At 35.5% G+C, this 21403-nt stretch overlaps 1 protein-coding gene across 1 annotated transcript in view; it reads left to right on the forward strand.

The window, feature by feature from the left end:
* LOC132743289 (protein Wnt-1-like) overlaps window positions 1–21403 on the forward strand; it is a 64968-nt gene that overhangs the window by 26251 nt on the left and 17314 nt on the right. The window contains exon 2 of the mRNA XM_060731826.1: window positions 19261–19526. Within this exon, the coding sequence (XP_060587809.1) occupies window positions 19261–19526 (266 nt within the window). The remainder of the gene's footprint in view (window positions 1–19260; window positions 19527–21403) is intronic.

The raw sequence follows: 21403 nt of genomic DNA on the forward strand, positions 1-21403 counted from the left end.
AGCAGAGCATTTTTTCACTATATTTTGGAATGCCCCGCTAGATTGCTTACCCAGCTGAGCATACCAGCAGATAATTTTTCGCACTATATTTTGAAATGCCCCGCTAGATTGCCTAGCCAGCTTAACATTCCAGCAGAGTACTGATACACTTTATTTTGTAATACCTCCTTAGACTGCTTTGCCAGCTCGGCATTACAGGAGAGCAATTTTATAGTTTTTACACTTCATATAAGGATGCCCCGCTAGATTGTTTAACCAGCTGAGCATTCCAGAAAAAGCACTGATACACTTTATTTTGTAACGCCCTGTTAGATTTCCCTGCCAGCTCGGCATTACAGAAGAGCAATTTTATATTTTTACACTTTATATGAGAATGCCCCGCTAGATTGCTTAGCCAGCTTAGCATTCCAGCAGTGCAATGATACACTTTATTTTGTAATGCCCCCTTAGATTGATCTGCTAGCTCGGCATTAAGGAGAGAAATTTTATAGTTTTTACACTATATGTTAGAAAGCCCCGCTAGATTGCTAAGCCAGCTGAGCATTCCAGCAGAGCATTGATACACTTTATTTTGTAATGACCCGTTAAATAGCACTGCCATCTCGGCATTACGGAGAGCAATTTTATAGTTTTTACACTATATGTTAGAATGCCCCGCTAGATTGCTAAGCCAGCTAAGCATTCCAGCAGAGCATTGATACACTTTATTTTGTAACGGGCCGTTTGATTGCTCTGCCAGCTTGGCATTACGGAGAGCAATTTTATAGCTTTTACACTATATAAAAGAATGCCGCGCTAGATTGCTTAACCAGCTGAGCATTCCAGCAGTGCAATGATACACTTTATTTTGTAACGCCCAGTTCGATTGATCTACTAGCTCGGCATTACGGACAGCAATTGTATAGTTTTTACACTATATATATGAATGCCCCGCTACATTGCTTAGCCAACTGAGCATACCAGCAGAGCATTTTAACACTTTATTTTGGAATGCAACGCTCGATTGCTCTGCTAGGTCGACATTACAGTAGAGCCATTTTATAGTTTTTACACTATTTATCAGAATGCACCGCTAGATTGCTTAGCCAGCTGAGCATTCCAGCAGTGCAATGATACAATTTATTTTGCAATGCCCAGTTAGATGGCTCTAGGAGCTCAGCATTACGGGGAGCATTTTTTAATTTTTACACTATATATAAGAATGCCCCGCTAGACTGCTTAGCCAGCTAAGCATACCAGCAGAGCATTTTTCGCACTATATTTTCGAATGCCCCGCTAGATTGCTTACCCAGCTGAGCATAGCAGCAGAGCATTTTTCGCACTATATTTTGGAATGTCCCGCTAGATTGCTTACCCAGCTGAGCATAACAGCAGTTCATTGATTTGAATGCCCCGCTAGTTTGCTTATCAAGCTAAGCATACCAGCAGAGCATTTTTGGCACTATATTTTGGAATGCACCGTCAGATTGCTTACCCAGCTGAGCATACCAGCAGAGCATTTTTCGCACTATATTTTGGAATGCACCGCTAGATTGCTTACCCAGCTGAGCATACCAGCAGAGCACTTTTCGCACTATATTTTGGAATGCCCCGCTAGATTGTTTAACCAGCTGAGCAAACCAGCAGAGCATTTTTCGCACTATATTTTGAAATGCCCCGCTAGATTGCTTACCCAGCTGAGCATAACAGCAGATCATTAATTTGAATGCCCCGCTAGTTTGCTTATCCAGCTTACCATACCAGCAGAGCATTTTTCGCACTATATTTTGGAATGCCCCGCTAGATTGCTTACCCAGCTGAGCAAAGCAGCAGAGCATTTTTCGCACTATATTTTGGAATGTACTGCTAGATTGTTTACCCAGCTGAGCATACCAGCAGAGCATTTTTCGCACTATATTTTAGAACTTCCGCTAGATTGTTTATCCAGCTGAGCATACCAGCAGAGCATTTTTCGCACTATATTTTGGAATGCCCCGCTAGATTGCTTACCCAGCTGAGAATAGCAGCAAAGCATTTTTCGCACTATATTTTGGAATGCCCCGCTAGATTGTTTACCCAGCTGAGCATACCAGCAGAGCATTTTTTCACTATATTTTGGAATGCCCCGCTAGATTGCTTACCCAGCTGAGCATACCAGCAGATAATTTTTCGCACTATATTTTGAAATGCCCCGCTAGATTGCCTAGCCAGCTTAACATTCCAGCAGAGTACTGATACACTTTATTTTGTAATACCTCCTTAGACTGCTTTGCCAGCTCGGCATTACAGGAGAGCAATTTTATAGTTTTTACACTTCATATAAGGATGCCCCGCTAGATTGCTTAACCAGCTGAGCATTCCAGAAAAGCACTGATACACTTTATTTTGTAACGCCCTGTTAGATTTCCCTGCCAGCTCGGCATTACAGAAGAGCAATTTTATATTTTTACACTTTATATGAGAATGCTCCGCTAGATTGCTTAGCCAGCTTAGCATTCCAGCAGTGCAATGATACACTTTATTTTGTAATGCCCCCTTAGATTGATCTGCTAGCTCGGCATTAAGGATAGAAATTTTATAGTTTTTACACTATATGTTAGAAAGCCCCGCTAGATTGCTAAGCCAGCTGAGCATTCCAGCAGAGCATTGATACACTTTATTTTGTAATGACCCGTTAAATAGCACTGCCATCTCGGCATTACGGAGAGCAATTTTATAGTTTTTACACTATTTGTTAGAATGCCCCGCTAGATTGCTAAGCCAGCTTAGCATTCCAGCAGAGCATTGATACACTTTATTTTGTAATGGCCCGTAAGATTGCTCTGCCAGCTCGGCATTACGGAGGGCAATTTTTTTATCTTTTACACTATAAATAAGAATGCCCCGCTAGATTGTTTACCCAGCTAAGCATTCCAGCAGTGCAATGATACACTTTATTTTGTAACGCCCAGTTCGATTGATCTACTAGCTCGGCATTACGGACAGCAATTGTATAGTTTTTACACTATATATATGAATGCCCCGCTACATTGCTTAGCCAACTGAGCATACCAGCAGAGCATTTTAACACTTTATTTTGGAATGCAACGCTCGATTGCTCTGCTAGGTTGACATTACAGTAGAGCCATTTTATAGTTTTTACACTATTTATCAGAATGCACCGCTAGATTGCTTAGCCAGCTGAGTATTCCAGCAGTGCAATGATACAATTTATTTTGCAATGCCCAGTTAGATGGCTCTAGGAGCTCAGCATTACGGGGAGCATTTTTTTAATTTTTACACTATATATAAGAATGCCCCGCTAGACTGCTTAGCCAGCTAAGCATACCAGCAGAGCATTTTTCGCACTATATTTTCGAATGCCCCGCTAGATTGCTTACCCAGCTGAGCATAACAGCAGAGCATTTTTCACACTATATTTTGGAATGCACCGCTAGATTGCTTACCCAGCTGAGCATAACAGCAGATCATTGATTTGAATGCCCCGCTAGTTTGCTTATCAAGCTAAGCATACCAGCAGAGCATTTTTTGCACTTTATTTTGGAATGCACCGCTAGATTGCTTACCAAGCTGAGCATACCAGCAGAGCATTTTTCGCACTATATTTTGGAATGCCCCGCTAGATTGCTTACCCAGCTGAGCATACCAGCAGAGCATTTTTCGCACTATATTTTGGAATGCCCCGCTAGATTGTTTACCCAGCTGAGCATACCAGCAGAGCATTTTTCGCACTATATTTTGGAATGCCCCGCTAGATTGCTTACCCAGCTGAGCATACCAGCAGATAATTTTTCGCACTATATTTTGGAATGCCCCGCTAGATTGCTTACCCAGCTGAGCATACCAGCAGAGCATTTTTCGCACTATATTTTGAAATGCCCCGCTAGATTGCTTAGCCAGCTTAACATTCCAGCAGAGTACTGATACACTTTATTTTGTAATGCCTCGTTAGACTGCTTTGCCAGCTCGGCATTACAGGAGAGCAATTTTATAGTTTTTACACTTTATAAAAGGATGCCCCGCTAGATTGCTTAACCAGCTGAGCATTCCAGCAAAGCACTGATACACTTTATTTTGTAATGCCATGTTAGATTTCCCTGCCAGCTCGGCATTACAGTAGAGCAATTTTATATTTTTTACACTTTATATGAGAATGCCCCGCTAGATGGCTAAGCCAGCTGAGCATTCCAGCAGTGCAATGATACACTTTATTTTGTAATGCCCCCTTAGATTGATCTGCTAGCTCGGCATTACGGACAGCAATTGTATAGTTTTTACACTATCTATATATGAATGCCCCGCTAGATTGCTTAGCCAGCTGAGCATTCCAGCAGTGCAATGATACAATTTATTTTGCAATGCCCAGTTAGATGGCTCTACGAGCTCAGCATTACGGGGAGCATTTTTTTAATTTTTACACTATATATAAGAATGCTCCGCTAGACTGCTTAGCCAGCTAAGCATACCAGCAGAGCATTTTTCGCACTATATTTTGGAATGCCCCGCTAGATTGCTTACCCAGCTGAGCATAGCAGCAGAGCATTTTTCGCACTATATTTTGGAATGCACCGCTAGATTGCTTACCCAGCTGAGCATAACAGCAGATCATTGATTTGAATGCCCCGCTAGTTTGCTTATCAAGCTAAGCATACCAGCAGAGCATTTTTTGCACTATATTTTGGAATGCACCGCTAGATTGCTTACCCAGCTGAGCATACCAGCAGAGCATTTTTTGCACTATATTTTGGAATGCCCCGCTAGATTGCTTACCCAGCTGAGCATACCAGCAGAGCACTTTTCGAACTATATTTTGGAATGCCCCGCTAGATTGTTTAACCAGCTGAGCATACCAGCAGAGCATTTTTCGCACTATATTTTGAAATGCCCCGCCAGATTGCTTACCCAGCTGAGCATACCAGCAGATAATTTTTCGCACTATATTTTGGAATGCCCCGCTAGATTGCTTACCCAGCTGAGCATACCAGCAGAGCATTTTTCGCACTATATTTTGAAATGCCCCACTAGATTGCTTAGCCAGCTTAACATTCCAGCAGAGTACTGATACACTTTATTTTGTAATGCCTCGTTAGATTGCTTTGCCAGCTCGGCATTACAGGAGAGCAATTTTATAGTTTTTACACTTTATATAAGGATGCCCCGCTAGATTGCTTAACCAGCTGAGCATTCCAGCAAAGCACTGATACACTTTATTTTGTAATGCCCTGTTAGATTTCCCTGCCAGCTCGGCATTACAGTAGAGCAATTTTATATTTTTTACACTTTATATGAGAATGCCCCGCTAGATGGCTTAGCCAGCTTAGCATTCCAGCAGTGCAATGATACACTTTATTTTGTAATGCCCCCTTAGATTGATCTGCTAGCTCGGCATTACGGACAGCAATTGTATAGTTTTTACACTATCTATATATGAATGCCCCGCTAGATTGCTTAGCCAGCTGAGCATTCCAGCAGTGCAATGATACAATTTATTTTGCAATGCCCAGTTAGATGGCTCTAGGAGCTCAGCATTACGGGGAGCATTTTTTTAATTTTTACACTATATATAAGAATGCCCCGCTAGACTGCTTAGCCAGCTAAGCATACCAGCAGAGCATTTTTCGCACTATATTTTGGAATGCCCCGCTAGATTGCTTACCCAGCTGAGCATAGCAGCAGAGCATTTTTCGCACTATATTTTGGAATGTCCCGCTAGATTGCTTACCCAGCTGAGCATAACAGCAGATCATTGATTTGAATGCCCCGCTAGTTTGCTTATCAAGCTAAGCATACCAGCAGAGCATTTTTTGCACTATATTTTGGAATGCACCGCTAGATTGCTTACCCAGCTGAGCATACCAGCAGAGCATTTTTCGCACTATATTTTGGAATGCCCCGCTAGATTGCTTACCCAGCTGAGCATACCAGCAGAGCATTTTTCGCACTATATTTTGGAATGCCCCGCTAGATTGCTTACCCAGCTGAGCATACCAGCAGAGCATTTTATGCACTATATTTTGGAATGCTCCGCTAGATTGTTTAACCAGCTGAGCATACCAGCAGAGCATTTTTCGCACTATATTTTGAAATGCTCCGCTAGATTGTTTACCCAGCTGAGCATACCAGCAGATAATTTTTCGCACTATATTTTGGAATGCCCCGCTAGATTGCTTACCCAGCTGAGCATACCAGCAGAGCATTTTTCGCACTATATTTTGAAATGCCCCACTAGATTGCTTAGCCAGCTTAACATTCCAGCAGAGTACTGATACACTTTATTTTGTAATGCCTCGTTAGACTGCTTTGCCAGCTCGGCATTACAGGAGAGCAATTTTATAGTTTTTACACTTTATATAAGGATGCCCCGCTAGATTGCTTAACCAGCTGAGCATTCCAGCAAAGCACTGATACACTTTATTTTGTAATGCCCTGTTAGATTTCCCTGCCAGCTCGGCATTACAGTAGAGCAATTTTATATTTTTTACACTTTATATGAGAATGCCCCGCTAGATGGCTTAGCCAGCTTAGCATTCCAGCAGTGCAATGATACACTTTATTTTGTAATGCCCCCTTAGATTGATCTGCTAGCTCGGCATTACGGACAGCAATTGTATAGTTTTTACACTATCTATATATGAATGCCCCGCTAGATTGCTTAGCCAGCTGAGCATTCCAGCAGTGCAATGATACAATTTATTTTGCAATGCCCAGTTAGATGGCTCTAGGAGCTCAGCATTACGGGGAGCATTTTTTTAATTTTTACACTATATATAAGAATGCCCCGCTAGACTGCTTAGCCAGCTAAGCATACCAGCAGAGCATTTTTCGCACTATATTTTGGAATGCCCCGCTAGATTGCTTAGCCAACTGAGCATACCAGCAGAGCTATTTAACACTTAATTTTGGAATGCACCGCTCGATTGCTCTGCCAGGTCGACATTACAGTAGAGCAATTTTATAGTTTTTTACACTAAATATAAGAATGCCCCACTAGATTGCTTAGCCAGCTGAGCATTCCAGCAGTGCAATGATACAATTTATTTTGCAATGCCCAGTTAGATTGCTCTGCGAGCTCAGCATTACGGAGAGCATTTTTTTAATTTTTACACTATATATAAGAATGACCCGCTAGACTGCTTAGCCAGCTGAGCATACCAGCAGAGCATTTTTCGCACTATATTTTGGAATGCCCCGCTAGATTGCTTACCCAGCTGAGCATACCAGCAGAGCATTTTTCGCACTATATTTTGGAATTCTCCGCTAGATTGCTTACCAAGCTGAGCATACCAGCAGAGCACTTTTCGCACTATATTTTGGAATGTCCCGCTAGATTGCTTACCCAGCTGAGCAAAGCAGCAGAACACTTTTTGCACTATATTTTGGAATGCCCCGCTTCATTGCTAACCCAGCTGAGCATGCCAGCAGATAATTTTTCTCACTATATTTTGGAATGACCCGCTAGATTGCTTACCCAGCTGAGCATACCAGCAGAGCATTTTTCGCACTATATTTTGGAATGCCCCGCTACATTGCTTTGCCAGCTGAGCATACCAGCAGAGCACTTTTCGCACTATATTTTGGAATGTCCCGCTAGATTGCTTACCCAGCTGAGCAAAGCAGCAGAGCACTTTTTGCACTATATTTTGGAATGCCCCGCTTCATTGCTTACCCAGCTGAGCATGCCAGCAGAGCAGTTTTTGCACTATATTTTGGAATGCCCAGCTAGATTGCTTACCCAGCTGAACATACCAGCAGAGCATTTTTCGCACTATATTTTGGAATGCCTCGCTAGATTGCTTACCCAGCTGAGCATACTAGCAGAGTATTCTTCGCACTATATTTTGGAATGCCCCGCTAGATTGTTTACCCAGCTGAGCATAACAGCAGATCATTAATTTGAATGCCCCGCTAGTTTGCTTATCCAGCTTAGCATTCCAGCAGTGCAATGATACAATCTATTTTGCAATGCCCAGTTAGATGGCTCTGCGAGCTCGGCATTACGGAGAGCAATTTTATAATTTTTACACTATATATAAGAATGCCCCGCAAGATTGCATAGGCAGCTGAGCATACCAGCAGATCATTTTTCGCACTATATTTTGGAATGCCCCGCTAGATTGCTTACCCAGCTGAGCAAAACAGCAGAGCATTTTTTCGCACTATGTTTTGGAATGCCCCGCTAGATTGTTTACCCAGCTGAGCATACCAGCAGAGCATTTTTGCACTATATTTTGGAATGCCCCGCTACATTGCTTAGCCAGCTGAGAATACCAGCAGAGCATTTTAACACTTTATTTTGGAATGCACCGCTCGATTGCTCTGCCAGGTCGACATTACAGTAGAGCACTTTTTTAGTTTTTACACTATATATAAGAATGCCCCGCTAGATTGCTAAGCCAGCTGAGCATTCCAGCAGTGCATTTTTCGCACTATATTTTGGAATGCCCCGCTACATTGCTTTGCCAGCTGAGCATACCAGCAGAACATTTTTCGCACTATATTTTGGAATGCCCCGCTACATTGCTTTGCCAGCTGAGCATACAAGCAGAGCACTTTTCGCACTATATTTTGGAATGTCCCGCTTGATTGCTTACCCAGCTGAGCAAAGCAGCAGAGCACTTTTTGCACTATATTTTGGAATGCCCCGCTACATTGCTTACCCAGCTGAGCATGCCAGCAGAGCATTTTTCGCACTATATTTTGGAATGCCCCGCTAGATTGCTTACCCAGCTGAACATACCAGCAGAGCATTTTTCGCACTATATTTTGGAATGCCCCGCTAGATATTTACCCAGCTGAGCATACCAGCAGAGCATTTTTCGCACTATATTTTGAAATGCTCGCTAGATTGCTTTCCCAGCTGAGCATAACAGCAGATCATTAATTTGAATGCTCCGCTAGTTTGCTTATCCAGCTTACCATACCAGCAGAGCATTTTTCGCACTATATTTTGGAATGTCCCGCTAGATTGCTTACCCAGCTGAGCATAGCAGCAGAGCATTTTTCGCACTATATTTTGGAATGTCCCGCTAGATTGTTTACCCAGCTGAGCATACCAGCAGAGCATTTCTCGCACTATTTTTTGGAATGCCCCGCTAGATTGCTTACCCAGCTGAGCATAGCAGCAGAGCATTTTTCGCACTATATTTTGGAATGCCTCCCTAGATTGTTTACCCAGCTGAGCATACCAGCAGAGCATTTTTCGCACTATATTTTGGAATGCCCCGCTAGATTGCTTACCAAGCTGAGCATAGTAGCAGATCATTGATTTCCCTATATAAATTGCAATGCCTTTTTGCTTAGCTCACTGTTTACTGCTAACTTCTCACATATCTATTATTTCGGGTTTAATAGAAATGTCATTAAGAGATAGACATAACACCGGTTGTTGTTTGTTTGAACTAAGATATAATCTTTGCCGAAGATTCTAACGCCCTGATGACCAAAACGACAGTTTCATTATGTTCTAGTTATTTGACAAGGCCGAAAACATTAGTATAATCTTTGATAAAGAAACAATAGTTGCCTGACACGTTCTTCATCTTGAAATAAAATGTCATTTTGGAAAACAAAATTACACCATTAAGCATGAGACTTTAAAAGAAATATTCGAATTCGGATATTTTTTCTACTGTTAATATCATAATTCTTTCTTTATATCTGCCATTATCCGAAGAACTACTGTCTTTGCAATTTGGTGATATTATTAGCAATTTAATATGTAAATATGAAAGTCATTAACTTATGTAGTACATAAGTTTTCAGTTAAATATCAGATTAAGGTTACTAAATATTTGCGGTTAAGTGAAATTACACAAATCTTTCAATGAACAGCTCTTTTGTATATTAACCTATGTCAAATTAAGACAAAACTTTAAAATAAAACTAATTTTGATTTGAAGAACTTTTCATATTAAATTTGGTTTATTTATAATAATCAAAATTGTACTGAAATTAATTCGAATTTCGAATTTCATTTGTAAATATTGGTGATTGTTCCTCAAGCTTTACATCATCGTATAAGGGGATTTTTAAAAATGTTTTTCAATATGTCTATCTCCTAATAAAATACCCTAAAAATCCTGTATAAATCCGGCAGAAGTTAGGCTTCTTTTTATCATCTTTCATACATCATTCCCTAAATACAACGATTAGCTAGTAATTTTGTAAAGCAATAAAACCACTTGTCTTAATTTTCTCTACGATCATTTCAAACAGGTTTCTCTAGTATTTTTTTTCAATGAACCACACACATTGTCGTGTAAAATACCATTTTCGAAACAGTTCTTGTTTAAACTATATCATTAACAAATTAGAAAAGTTGCCTTATAATCTTGACCATTGGGATTGCTCAAATCGATATTTAAACACATAAAAACACACACAAAATCATTTAAATATAAACTTTCTATCAATTTTTAAATCCTTTTGTTTATAGTTTCATCAAATTCCCGTACATAGTGCAGTTTCTTGTAGAAATAAGTGTTTTACACAACACATAACTTTCTAATTATGTAACATATGTGCGATCCATTAATTGTTTATCAAGAATTATATAAACATATCTTTTTCATAATCAAATACAATTTCGATGAATGAAAAATTGCTTATATAAATACAATATACTATGTATCATTTATGATTAACTAGTATATTGGATACATAGCAGCCCCCCCCCCCCACACCGATTTAAAAAGTATGTCAGTATGTCTGATCGAATATTACTTGGTTTCATTTTGTATTTGATTAAATAGATTAACGTATTCAGTCTCTTAATTTTATGAGTATTTATGAGTATTTTATGTTATTGAATATGAAATTGAACTACTGAGTGCTGGTACTGTATTATATAAAAGTTTCTGATAATGATTTTAATGGTTTCATAATTAATAATCCTAATGTAAAATTGTGTGTGTTTTTTTATTAAATGCATACTGATTGAAATAAGTTTCGACGAAAAATTACCAAGTAGACATAAGTTTTCTGAAGTACTTACGAGTATATGTCAACCTAACTTTAATTAAAATGTAGAGTGTTTTAAATAAGCATGACGATGCAGTTATAAAAATGCATTATTAATGATATTAAACTTATGATGATAATAGTAATATTAATAATGATATTTAAATAATGATGATGCCGATATTAATAATAATGAAGATGATGTTTTTACTTGTGAACTAATGACCATTGGATCAATAATATTGAAATATAAGGATGCAATCAATAATGTAAATGATATGTATAATAATAATTATAATGATAATGAATTTGATGATGATGATAAAAAGCTGAAATTAAAACAATATTGCAACAGATGATAATGATATGAATAACTGAAAACGACAATAGTGACGATTTGATCATAACAAATTTCCGATGATAATTGTGTTGTTATCAAAGGAATAATCATGATGATTAATCTACTAATGAAAATGATGATTAATCTATTAATGATAATGATGATTTATCTATTTATGATCATGATATTATTGGTGATATCTTTAAAGTATAAATTATATTTGCTAACAATCAACGAAAATATAATATTATCATTCTAAAGGCTTATGAATGAAATGTATTTCAATGAAAACAACTGTTGCAACCAAATTGTATTCTACATTTGAAAAGAAAGACTAGCTTTGTGAATCAATTCGTAATGCATTTAAATTCTATATTAACTTCGATTATTTGGTTTAAACAATATCTAATTCTTCTTAACAATATTACAATACATAATTTACCGCCAGTATTGAATAGAAAGCTTAAAACGTATATGAAAGTCTTTTGTTTTAAATAAAATGTACCAAACAGCGTTCCTTTCTCCGAGTTGTCAGAAATTTAATGGTAAATGGATGCAAAATACATGACGAAAAGACGATTGCAATTCTAAAATGTAATGGTGCACAATTTGATCACAAAAGCTTAGCCATCCTGTAGCAAGTTTTAAAAACAATATGTTAGGGGAAGGGGTATTGTACTAAAGGGAAACCATATAGAGTTGTTTACGCATTTGTAACACATAATTTTAACCAGTTTTCTTAAAAACCACCGAGGAACGGAACTAAAAACCTTCAAAGATACAAAACAGCCTGTGGATATGGTGGTTTCTGTTTTTATAACGGATAAAGCAGTACAGAAAATTACAGGTGTGAGAAATAGTAGATTATTTAACTATAAAATATAATTATATTTATGTCTTTCCGAGAAACTTATTTACTATGATTTGCATTCATGGCATAATAAATCTAGAAATGCAAGTTCGCACGAGCACATTAAGCGCGTGCGTTCAACCACAGGGGTGATGTTAAAAAACCACTGAGTGAACACGTTTCTATAAATAGATAATTATTACTTTATTTACATGTCAACATTTAAACTATGTATCAACAAGTGCATTTCCTGAGTGTTATAGATATAAGTAGTATCATAACAACTGTTGAACACTGTCGTCAACTGCAGGGACCGGGCAGGGGGTGGTAATCATTGCATGCTTGTTAACACTGCGTTGTACGAGAACAATATTCTGGTTAAAGTTATTACCATTGCACATCTTGGGCATACCTAAGTTCAATCAGATTAGATATGTCAGGGCATTACCACCCAAATGTTGCGTTACCGACAGTCTACCTTGCTCCATTTGTTCAAAATACCTTTGGCAAAATGCTTGTACATTCCCAATAGGTGTGTTACATTTCGGCGTAAGACAATCTATGTCTTAAGACGATATTAAAACCTACAACGTGTTTTGCTGTAGTTGATATTATTATTTAAGATTCAATTGATTTATCCAAATCAGACAAGAAAGTTCACTTGTTCGTCGAAGCATGGGTATTAGATAAAATCTTGAGTATTTAGACACACTATTTGGTGTTATCACGCTAGGGTTTTGTTGATACACCTCGGACTAAATTGGTTTGACAAACATAGCCTCGAGCCCCGAGCAATTCTATCTGGACCAAAATCATTGACATATACTTTTGATTTATCTATATTGGGTGTTCTTAAGGTCAGTATGCAAAGATCTTATTAAACGAATAAAAACTGTACTAGTATAAAGTCAGCGAAATTTTGACGTTTTGGTTTCCATAACATGAATAAAGTGTCAACGTAAATTTTAAATAATAATTTAAAATGCTTATTATTGTAAATTGCAGAGTAGAAAACCCCGTTGCATGTACAAAATGTATAATGTAAGAAACAATTATATATACACTAATGTAATCATGAAAATAAACACTTTATTGTTTCGATTGGTTTTTTTCATTAGTTTGATTAAGCATTATCATTTTATGTTGACTGAATGAATTATAATTTGATTATTGAAATATTGAGAGGAATTTTTCACCCCCCAAATCAGTACATTTAATAGCATCATAGCATTGATAACATTTTGAACTAGTAAACAATATCTTCAAGCAAAAGTTAAAAAGTACGATCAAAATATACAATGAATCTAAACAAATAACAAATGACCAGCCTTCATAAAAAGTACATTTACGTACAAAATGTATACGCAAAAAAGTACAAAAAATATACACAAAAAGTACAAAATGTACAAGAAAAATTGGAAGGCCCTGTATTTCCTATAAGTTTAATATTTCTTTTCCTATCAGTATAACTTGATGCCAAGACCTGCGCAATAAATAGAACTTGAATAGGCAAAAAATGTGTAGGTATTAATTACGCTTATTTCCCATACAGGTTGCCAGTGTTCACAGCTGTTATAACTGGTAATTTAATAGGTAAGCCTCATTAAATATTTTACCATGGAAATATCTGTAATATGTCTGTTTCCAATGAATATGGGTAGGCAATAAACTAAAATATAAAATACTTTAATATATGAAATAGTGTAATATATAAAATAGTGTTAATATATATTTCTATACATCACTGTAAATGGTCATTGCGTTTGTCGGGACATTTTTAATACTCTAGAATATGAAATTAAGGTAGATGAAAGGGAAAGTGCCGTACTTAAATAAAATAGCCGTCAAATAAACCCAAACAGCTTTGTTTTATTTTTAATAAACCTTAGAGTTCTCATCATAAATAGTAATAAAGTTCGATATCATGCCGACAATTTGCATAGTTTTGACCGTAGAAAAATTGTCATTTAATGTAAAAAGGCATTGCGAGAATGAATTTAAGGGGTTGAGTCATAATATGAAATATTATTAACTAAGTATCATGATATAAAATCATATAATTATGGCTGTATGACAATGCAAAATAAAAGAAAGTCCGGGAATGAGTCAGTTCTCACCAATGGCTGTGCTCGCTTTGGACTTGAAAAATAAAACATAGGCAAATAACTTGTCTCTTTTCTTTTATCTGAATCAACCCTTAAGTCAAATTGTGTTCTTAATTAAACACTAATTAATAACTAACTTGATACAGCAAAAATATAGTTTATACAAATTCTAACGATAAGCGATTTGATTCAGTATGAAATGAAGTCTAACAGTGCTATTTAAAACTGTAGCTTTGGACGAAGAAAAGAAAATGTTATGGATATTATGGTTTAATAAGTTAATTTAAAAACTATTATACTGTTTTGATCGACAGCATCAAATACTGTCTGTAGACTCAAACACGAACATAAATTATGTAATAGCCTGTTCTAAAATTCTAGATATTTGACAATAGATCCACGCGTAGATTTGGCTTCAATAAATATTCCCTCTAACTGTGAAATCATAAAACAAGCATTAAACTGTCTGAGACTTGAGAGAATTACTCGTGAATTATCCCAAAAACCTGTTGAATGGTAAATGTTTGTATAACCAAAGGCATGTAAAACAATGGAGTTATTTATCACCCCCAACCACTGAGCCTATCTTCAAGAAAAAAATACGACTGCAATAAAAAAAAGAATCGTTTATTTCATCAGAGAGGTATTGCCGAATTTTATTTGCCGCCGTCCACGGACCGTTTGTTCAACGCTAACGTGTGCCTTTAAAGCATCGTGAGGGAGATTTATTAAAATAATGTATCTATTATAATACTTTTTATACGAAATGGGGCTTTTAACACTGGTCATAAAAGCAAGTTTAATGCCTGAAATACCTCTTGTAAAGAAGTTAAACATCGCAATAGAAATTTATCATCTAAATTCGCGAAATACCTCCTGGCTTAGATGTACTACATTTATTTGTATTATCTAAACAATTTTTAAAGAAGTAACTATATAAAATAGGCGACATCAACATACACTTGTTATAATTTTCTACATTATTTTGAAAACATCTAAAAATCCTAATATAACTTTTCCTTCAACTTACAGCCAATCAAAGCCAAGTTATTAATAGTTCTATGCAAATAAGATTCATATCATTTGCAAGGTTCGCGCTGTTTTATATATAGTTCCGGATGTTTAAAATACTTATCTCCCTTGCTAAAAGTGGCAGCCATATTTGGGGTGGGGGATCAATATTCTAATTAATATAATTGACAAAATGCAAAAAAAAATATTGATATAAACAGCTGATTTACGTTAATTGTGAAATACAGCAAAGTATTGTTATAGCACCAATACCTAAAAGACTGTTATCCATTTCATGAAATTAAATATTTGGAGTGACCGCCACAAAATGGATGTCAGGGGAGATAATAATTGCAAATTGAAAAAAAGCATATATCCCATCCTGTTATGGCCTCGACCTTTAGATACAACCCTATGAAAATATACCCTTAAAGATCGAAATAGAATAAAATGCAAAGCATTATGTGAAATGACTTTCTGTGTTCATAAAACAAATTAAATTTCAATTCATTTCTACCACATTGATGTGAAAGTTTCTCATAATGAGCCTCTCGTCGAAATGGCAGTTAAAATGTCTCTTTATATCCTGGTTAAACTGAAATCCACTTTTCAGATAATTTAACAAAACGTATAAATTGATCTGCCCGGGATGTATGCATGGTTTGTTTAGAAAATTATTTTAAATTGTGTAAGTTCGGATAGCAAATATGGCCCTAAAACTGTCAATATTAATTCACTTGTAAGATGGATGGAAACCTGAAAATTTTCTATACTATCTAAATCATACTAATTTCTTTGATGATGAAAACTACGCTCACAGTTATGTTAAGCAAAGTCTTAATATATGTTTTGCTTATCTTTAACCACTACAAACAAAATTTCGTTTTGTCTAAGTGATACTGTCGTACAATCTTCGGCTAATCTTATCCGTAGACTGACGGAAAGGGCCGAAAAGTTACGGTTGTCGCACAAGTCAGTTCAGTTAGTTCAGTCAGGACCATCAAACTATCATATGACTACCAAACTATGCTGATTACATAATAACATATAACCCACTTAGTAGCATTTACCATTATAATGCTAAATATCATAAATGGACTTGTCCATCTTACCTTCTGGGCAAATTCATTCATTATTTTTAGGGGGGAAATTTAAAAATCTAAATATCTATTAAACTAATTGCCAACAGTGCAGTCCATGATCATAAAACGTGATGTGTCGGTTGATCTTGGTCCTATGTCAATAATCGAATACATCTAGAAGACTTAGGGAAAATCATGCATTATTATGATACTTATTTGATGCCACGTTCTTTATATTGACAATATTTACAAGGCCAATGCCGCGGCACTTCATAATTTACAGATAGAGGTATCATCATTTGTCTCACTAAACATGATGTTATACAAGAGAATGTTTATCAAACTTATTGATATAGAGAACTTTTCAGTTTGACTTAAAAGTTTTTGTTTATTAGTTTATTATTGACTTATTTATATAGTTTTCCAAACATGTTAAATAATGAGCGTCTGTGATAGTTAAAAATACATGTAATACATGTATAACACATTTGAGCCGCGTCATGACAAAACCAACAAAATGGGTTTGCGACCAGCATGGATCCAGACCAGCCTGCGCATCCGCGCAGTCTGATCAGGATCCATGCTGTTCGCTATCAGTTTCTCTACTTGTTATAGAATATGTAAGCGAACAGCATGGATCCTGATCAGACTGCGCGGATGCGCAGGCTGGTCTGGATCCATGCTGGTCGTAAACCTTATGTTGGTTTTGTCATGGCGCGGCTAATTTGTTATGTTAGTTTAAAGGTAAAGACACTTAGAAATGATAGTTCATTGAATTGTGTTAGCATGTATCAATTTGTCAGAAAAAAACGTGAAATTTACATGCATACTATTTATAGTAACACATAACAATATATACAATACACATAAGAATGTGATGAAAGCAGAAATGTTATTGTATGAACGTGCAATATAAATATTAGTATAATTTGTAAAGTGAATACACGTACGGGGTTAATTATAGACAGAGGTTATATATAAAACTACAAAAAATATCACACTTTCAACCTCTCGGTAGTTTCCGGAATATTTCGGTGAAATCCGTAATTTCAAAAGTGGTTGATGAATAACAAAGGCTTTGAATCTCGCGCAATGTGGATTGCATGTTCAGGAAGGGAGGTCTTCCAAAGATGTATTCTATAAATGATCCAACAGTAGTAGAATAATTTAACACATATATATTCATGGAACACTGGCATGGATTTTATTCCAATGGACACATTTAATTCACTTAAATCCAAATATGATTTTTATTCCATTTAAGATATCCAAAATGAAGAATTTAAATATTAGAACAACACAAATGCTTCCGAATTTTAACTGAAGGCATGGGTATATAGATATCTTGGTTTTAAGGAACCGCTAATGTATCAAACATCTTTTTTATTTTTCGCTCAAAGAAAACTTGCACACAGATCTAAGAGTTCTGCTCTTTTATGAAGATTCAGAATAGCAAATATCAAAGGAAATTCTTTTTTGAACTTGTAATAAACCGGTTGTTAAATACATTATGTCTTTTAACAGAGTAACTTCCAAGATCAACACTATTACAAATAATGATGATTCTTGTAAGATATTCAGAGTTGGGATTAAGAAAAAAAATAAATGCACACTTGCTTTGATGTTCAGATCATAGGTTTTATTTTCATAACTGCCACAGCCTATACAAACATATAAACACACTACAAAGTCTAAATCCATTAAAGACATGAAAAGACCTTCAGGAACTTAACTGAAAAATAAATATCTTTGATCATTAGTCTCAAGATAATAAGATAGTTTTTATTTCGGTATATTCATATGTTCAACATACTTTCTTACAATTATCATCAACATATTTCGCAATTCAACATAGATCATTAAATGTAACTATTATAAAAGCTTTAGAATTAATAAAAAAATCCATGCGTTGACTACAAAGACGTAGATGAAATCGTTTGAAAATAATCAAAGAAAAAAATGTGCAGGAAAAATCAGCGTTGTACATGCTATAATCCTTTAATTTACAACAGCTTATATCAATAAGATATGTCGAGATAAAGTAACATTCCAAACTAATATCTTACATTAGCTGGAGTCATGGTGTTAATTTGTTACAACTATGTGTTCTTGTGTGTAACGTCTTAGCCCCCCAAAAAACTCTTTGACATAGATCAGGAAGAACATAATTATCAATGGGACACATGTACAGTTTTATTAATTTACATCTTGTAGACTTCATGAAATAACTTATTTGATTGAATTGTGAATTAAGTTCATACACGCAGAAAAGATAACGTTTGTTTCGCATAAATCGGTCGGAAACTGTGTTAAGTAATCTACTTTTGTTCTGTTAATGACATTTAAATCCTAATTGTCGGCCTATTTAATCTGCTAACTTCCTTATGACAAACGTGTGAAGATAGTGCTGTTGTCTTTTGAAACAATACTATCACCTACATCAAAGGAATCGGAGTTAAATGTGGTTTTCGGGTCATTAATTTGTGGTAGAATCTAAAGTGTGCTTCAATCATGACGAACTCGTGTTTCCGGGGCCCGAAGAAAGAAAAAAACTGCGCCCGAAATACTTGTAAATGAAAAGCATAATCCTAAAAGCGGTGGGTCAATATGAAAGTAAATCCCTTTAGCCTAACCTGAAGTGATATTAGAAACAAAGTCAAAAGTTTTCTTCTGGTTTAATAACTAATATCAACTCAAGACTAGCTTAGTTACTAACATTAAATCAGTAAAATGGAATAATTTAGTCTTCAAAATGCAATATTAACTACAATAAAGCGATAACTCTCGCTATACATCAGGTTAAACAAATACATAACTTTAATCGTCCTAAGTCGATGTCAACCCCAATGATTCATCTCCCTCTATCGTACATAAATATTTATAAAATAGACATTTCGTCGTTTTTATCAACACTCCTTTTTTTGTCGTTTTCAGGTCTTTAGCCAAGACTGGAGAGCCGTCTAATGATTTATACTCACCTACAGCCCAGGCTCATATATTTTCGTCCCCGACACTGCTGCCACTTACGAAAAAACAACGAAGATTGGTTACGAAAAATCCTGGTACGATTCTCGCAATTGCAAAAGGTGCCCGGATGGCGGTTGACGAATGTCAGAATCAGTTTGAAGATAGACGATGGAATTGTTCCATACAAGAAAACGGACATGGGGGTTCAATATTTGGAAAGATAATTGAAAGAGGTAATATCCCGTTAAAAAATCTTCAATTATAAGATATGAGGTTTATATGATTGAGATATATGGAACATGTTTTATATGAGGTATATATGATTGAGATAAAAAGTTCATGTTTTGCATGCGGTTTATAAGATTGAGATATAAAGTTCATGTTTTATATGAGGTTTATATCATTGAGGTATAAAGTACTTAGGTATTGCATATAATATATTCTAAGTATTGTATGATATATATATATTTATATATTAAATATCATATTAATATTTATATACACTATTATATGAAATATATAGATAGACAATAAGGTTAATATCATCCCGGTCAATATATCATTATGCCGTGGATTATCACATCATATTCAATGACTCACTAGTCATTAATTGTATAATATAGAGAGTATTATATGTGATAAATGTGAAATATTATTTGATATGTATGCTGATTTTAAGTGATATATGAAAGACATTTAAAGCATTGTTTGAAATAAATATCAGTTATTGCGTATGATACTTTTGTATTTTATGAGATATACGAGATATTATATGAGTATTATATGAATATTTATATACAACATTATTTTTTAAAATAAGTAATACATAAAGAGATAAACTGCAAATTTATAATTATTTTCTTAACTTCTTATTCACTATGTAAGGAAGTTTATTAACATGTTCTAAAACAAGTCACCGAGGCTTTTATGACATAACATAACTGGAAATATATTTTCGATATTCTTATACCATTTGATGTAGGTCTGGATAAATGACTTTTGTCATTCGCTTACTCTTTTCATTCCCGAATAATTAGTATCTAAGATGTATTGTCTGAACATTACAAAATAATATAAAGCTTAACATATTTTGAAATATTTTGACGATTTTATTTAAAAAAAAAGAAAACAAAAGAAAACAAAATGTTTTCAATTGCTTTTTTAAATTTAATTTCGTTTTTCTCTTTGTTCTTTCTTGCGTTTGTTTGATTTCAATATAATGCAACCACATGTGACAATTTCGAATTTTCCTTTCAAATAGATGCAAAATTATACAAATTGCAATTTGTTTTCTTTTCAGTTTACTTAAAACATCAAAATTGCACAATTTAAATTAAATACCAGGGTTAAGAAATTTTAAGAATAGTATACGTATGCTTCATGTGGTATCGTGAGAATAAAAACAGACACGTTCACTGTAAAGAGCTTGTGTACAAGAGATGCCGATCACGTATTGTGACAAACATTTTGTTTTCATTATCACTCTATTTATGAAAGTGTCTCAAAGTGACCATTCAATGGCCACAATAAATTTGACTTTTCATTTCTGTTGACAGACTTTTAAAACGTTCAGCCGATGTTGTAGATAAAACTCCGATATCAATCCGCAATAAGACGACAGCGTCGATAAGGAGTACTAGACACAGCGTTATACCCTGCCTACCGTAAAGTGGCATGGAATGTCGCAAAATATCTCACTGTATTTAAATTAACTTAAATGACCGGTCTCTGACAATATAATAGCTTCATAACCCTTTAATGATGGTGATAAAGATGTTATATTGACTGTTTAACTACTCCTACCTCTGCCGAAAAAGTTTGTCGAAAAAAAAAATGTGGCATCCATTATTTATAAACTGTAATAATTTTTATACTTGTGCATTTGCGACATAACTGTTAAAAACTTCACACGAGAAGTTCTTGCAGGTGAATTACTATTCGCACTATCAAAATTGATTTTAGAAGTAATTTGCCCCAACCAATTATTCGTTTTCCGATCCTTTGAAATTGTCTGAAACATAGATTTCGATTTGCCATTTTGTCTAATGGTTTGAAATTACAAAACACTTTCAAACGAAGATGTTTTTGAAGTGCTTTGTTTCACTGACAG

The sequence above is a fragment of the Ruditapes philippinarum genome, unplaced genomic scaffold, assembly GCF_026571515.1.
Source record: "Ruditapes philippinarum isolate M1 unplaced genomic scaffold, ASM2657151v2 ctg331_1_1_1_1, whole genome shotgun sequence".
NCBI lineage: Eukaryota > Metazoa > Mollusca > Bivalvia > Venerida > Veneridae > Ruditapes > Ruditapes philippinarum.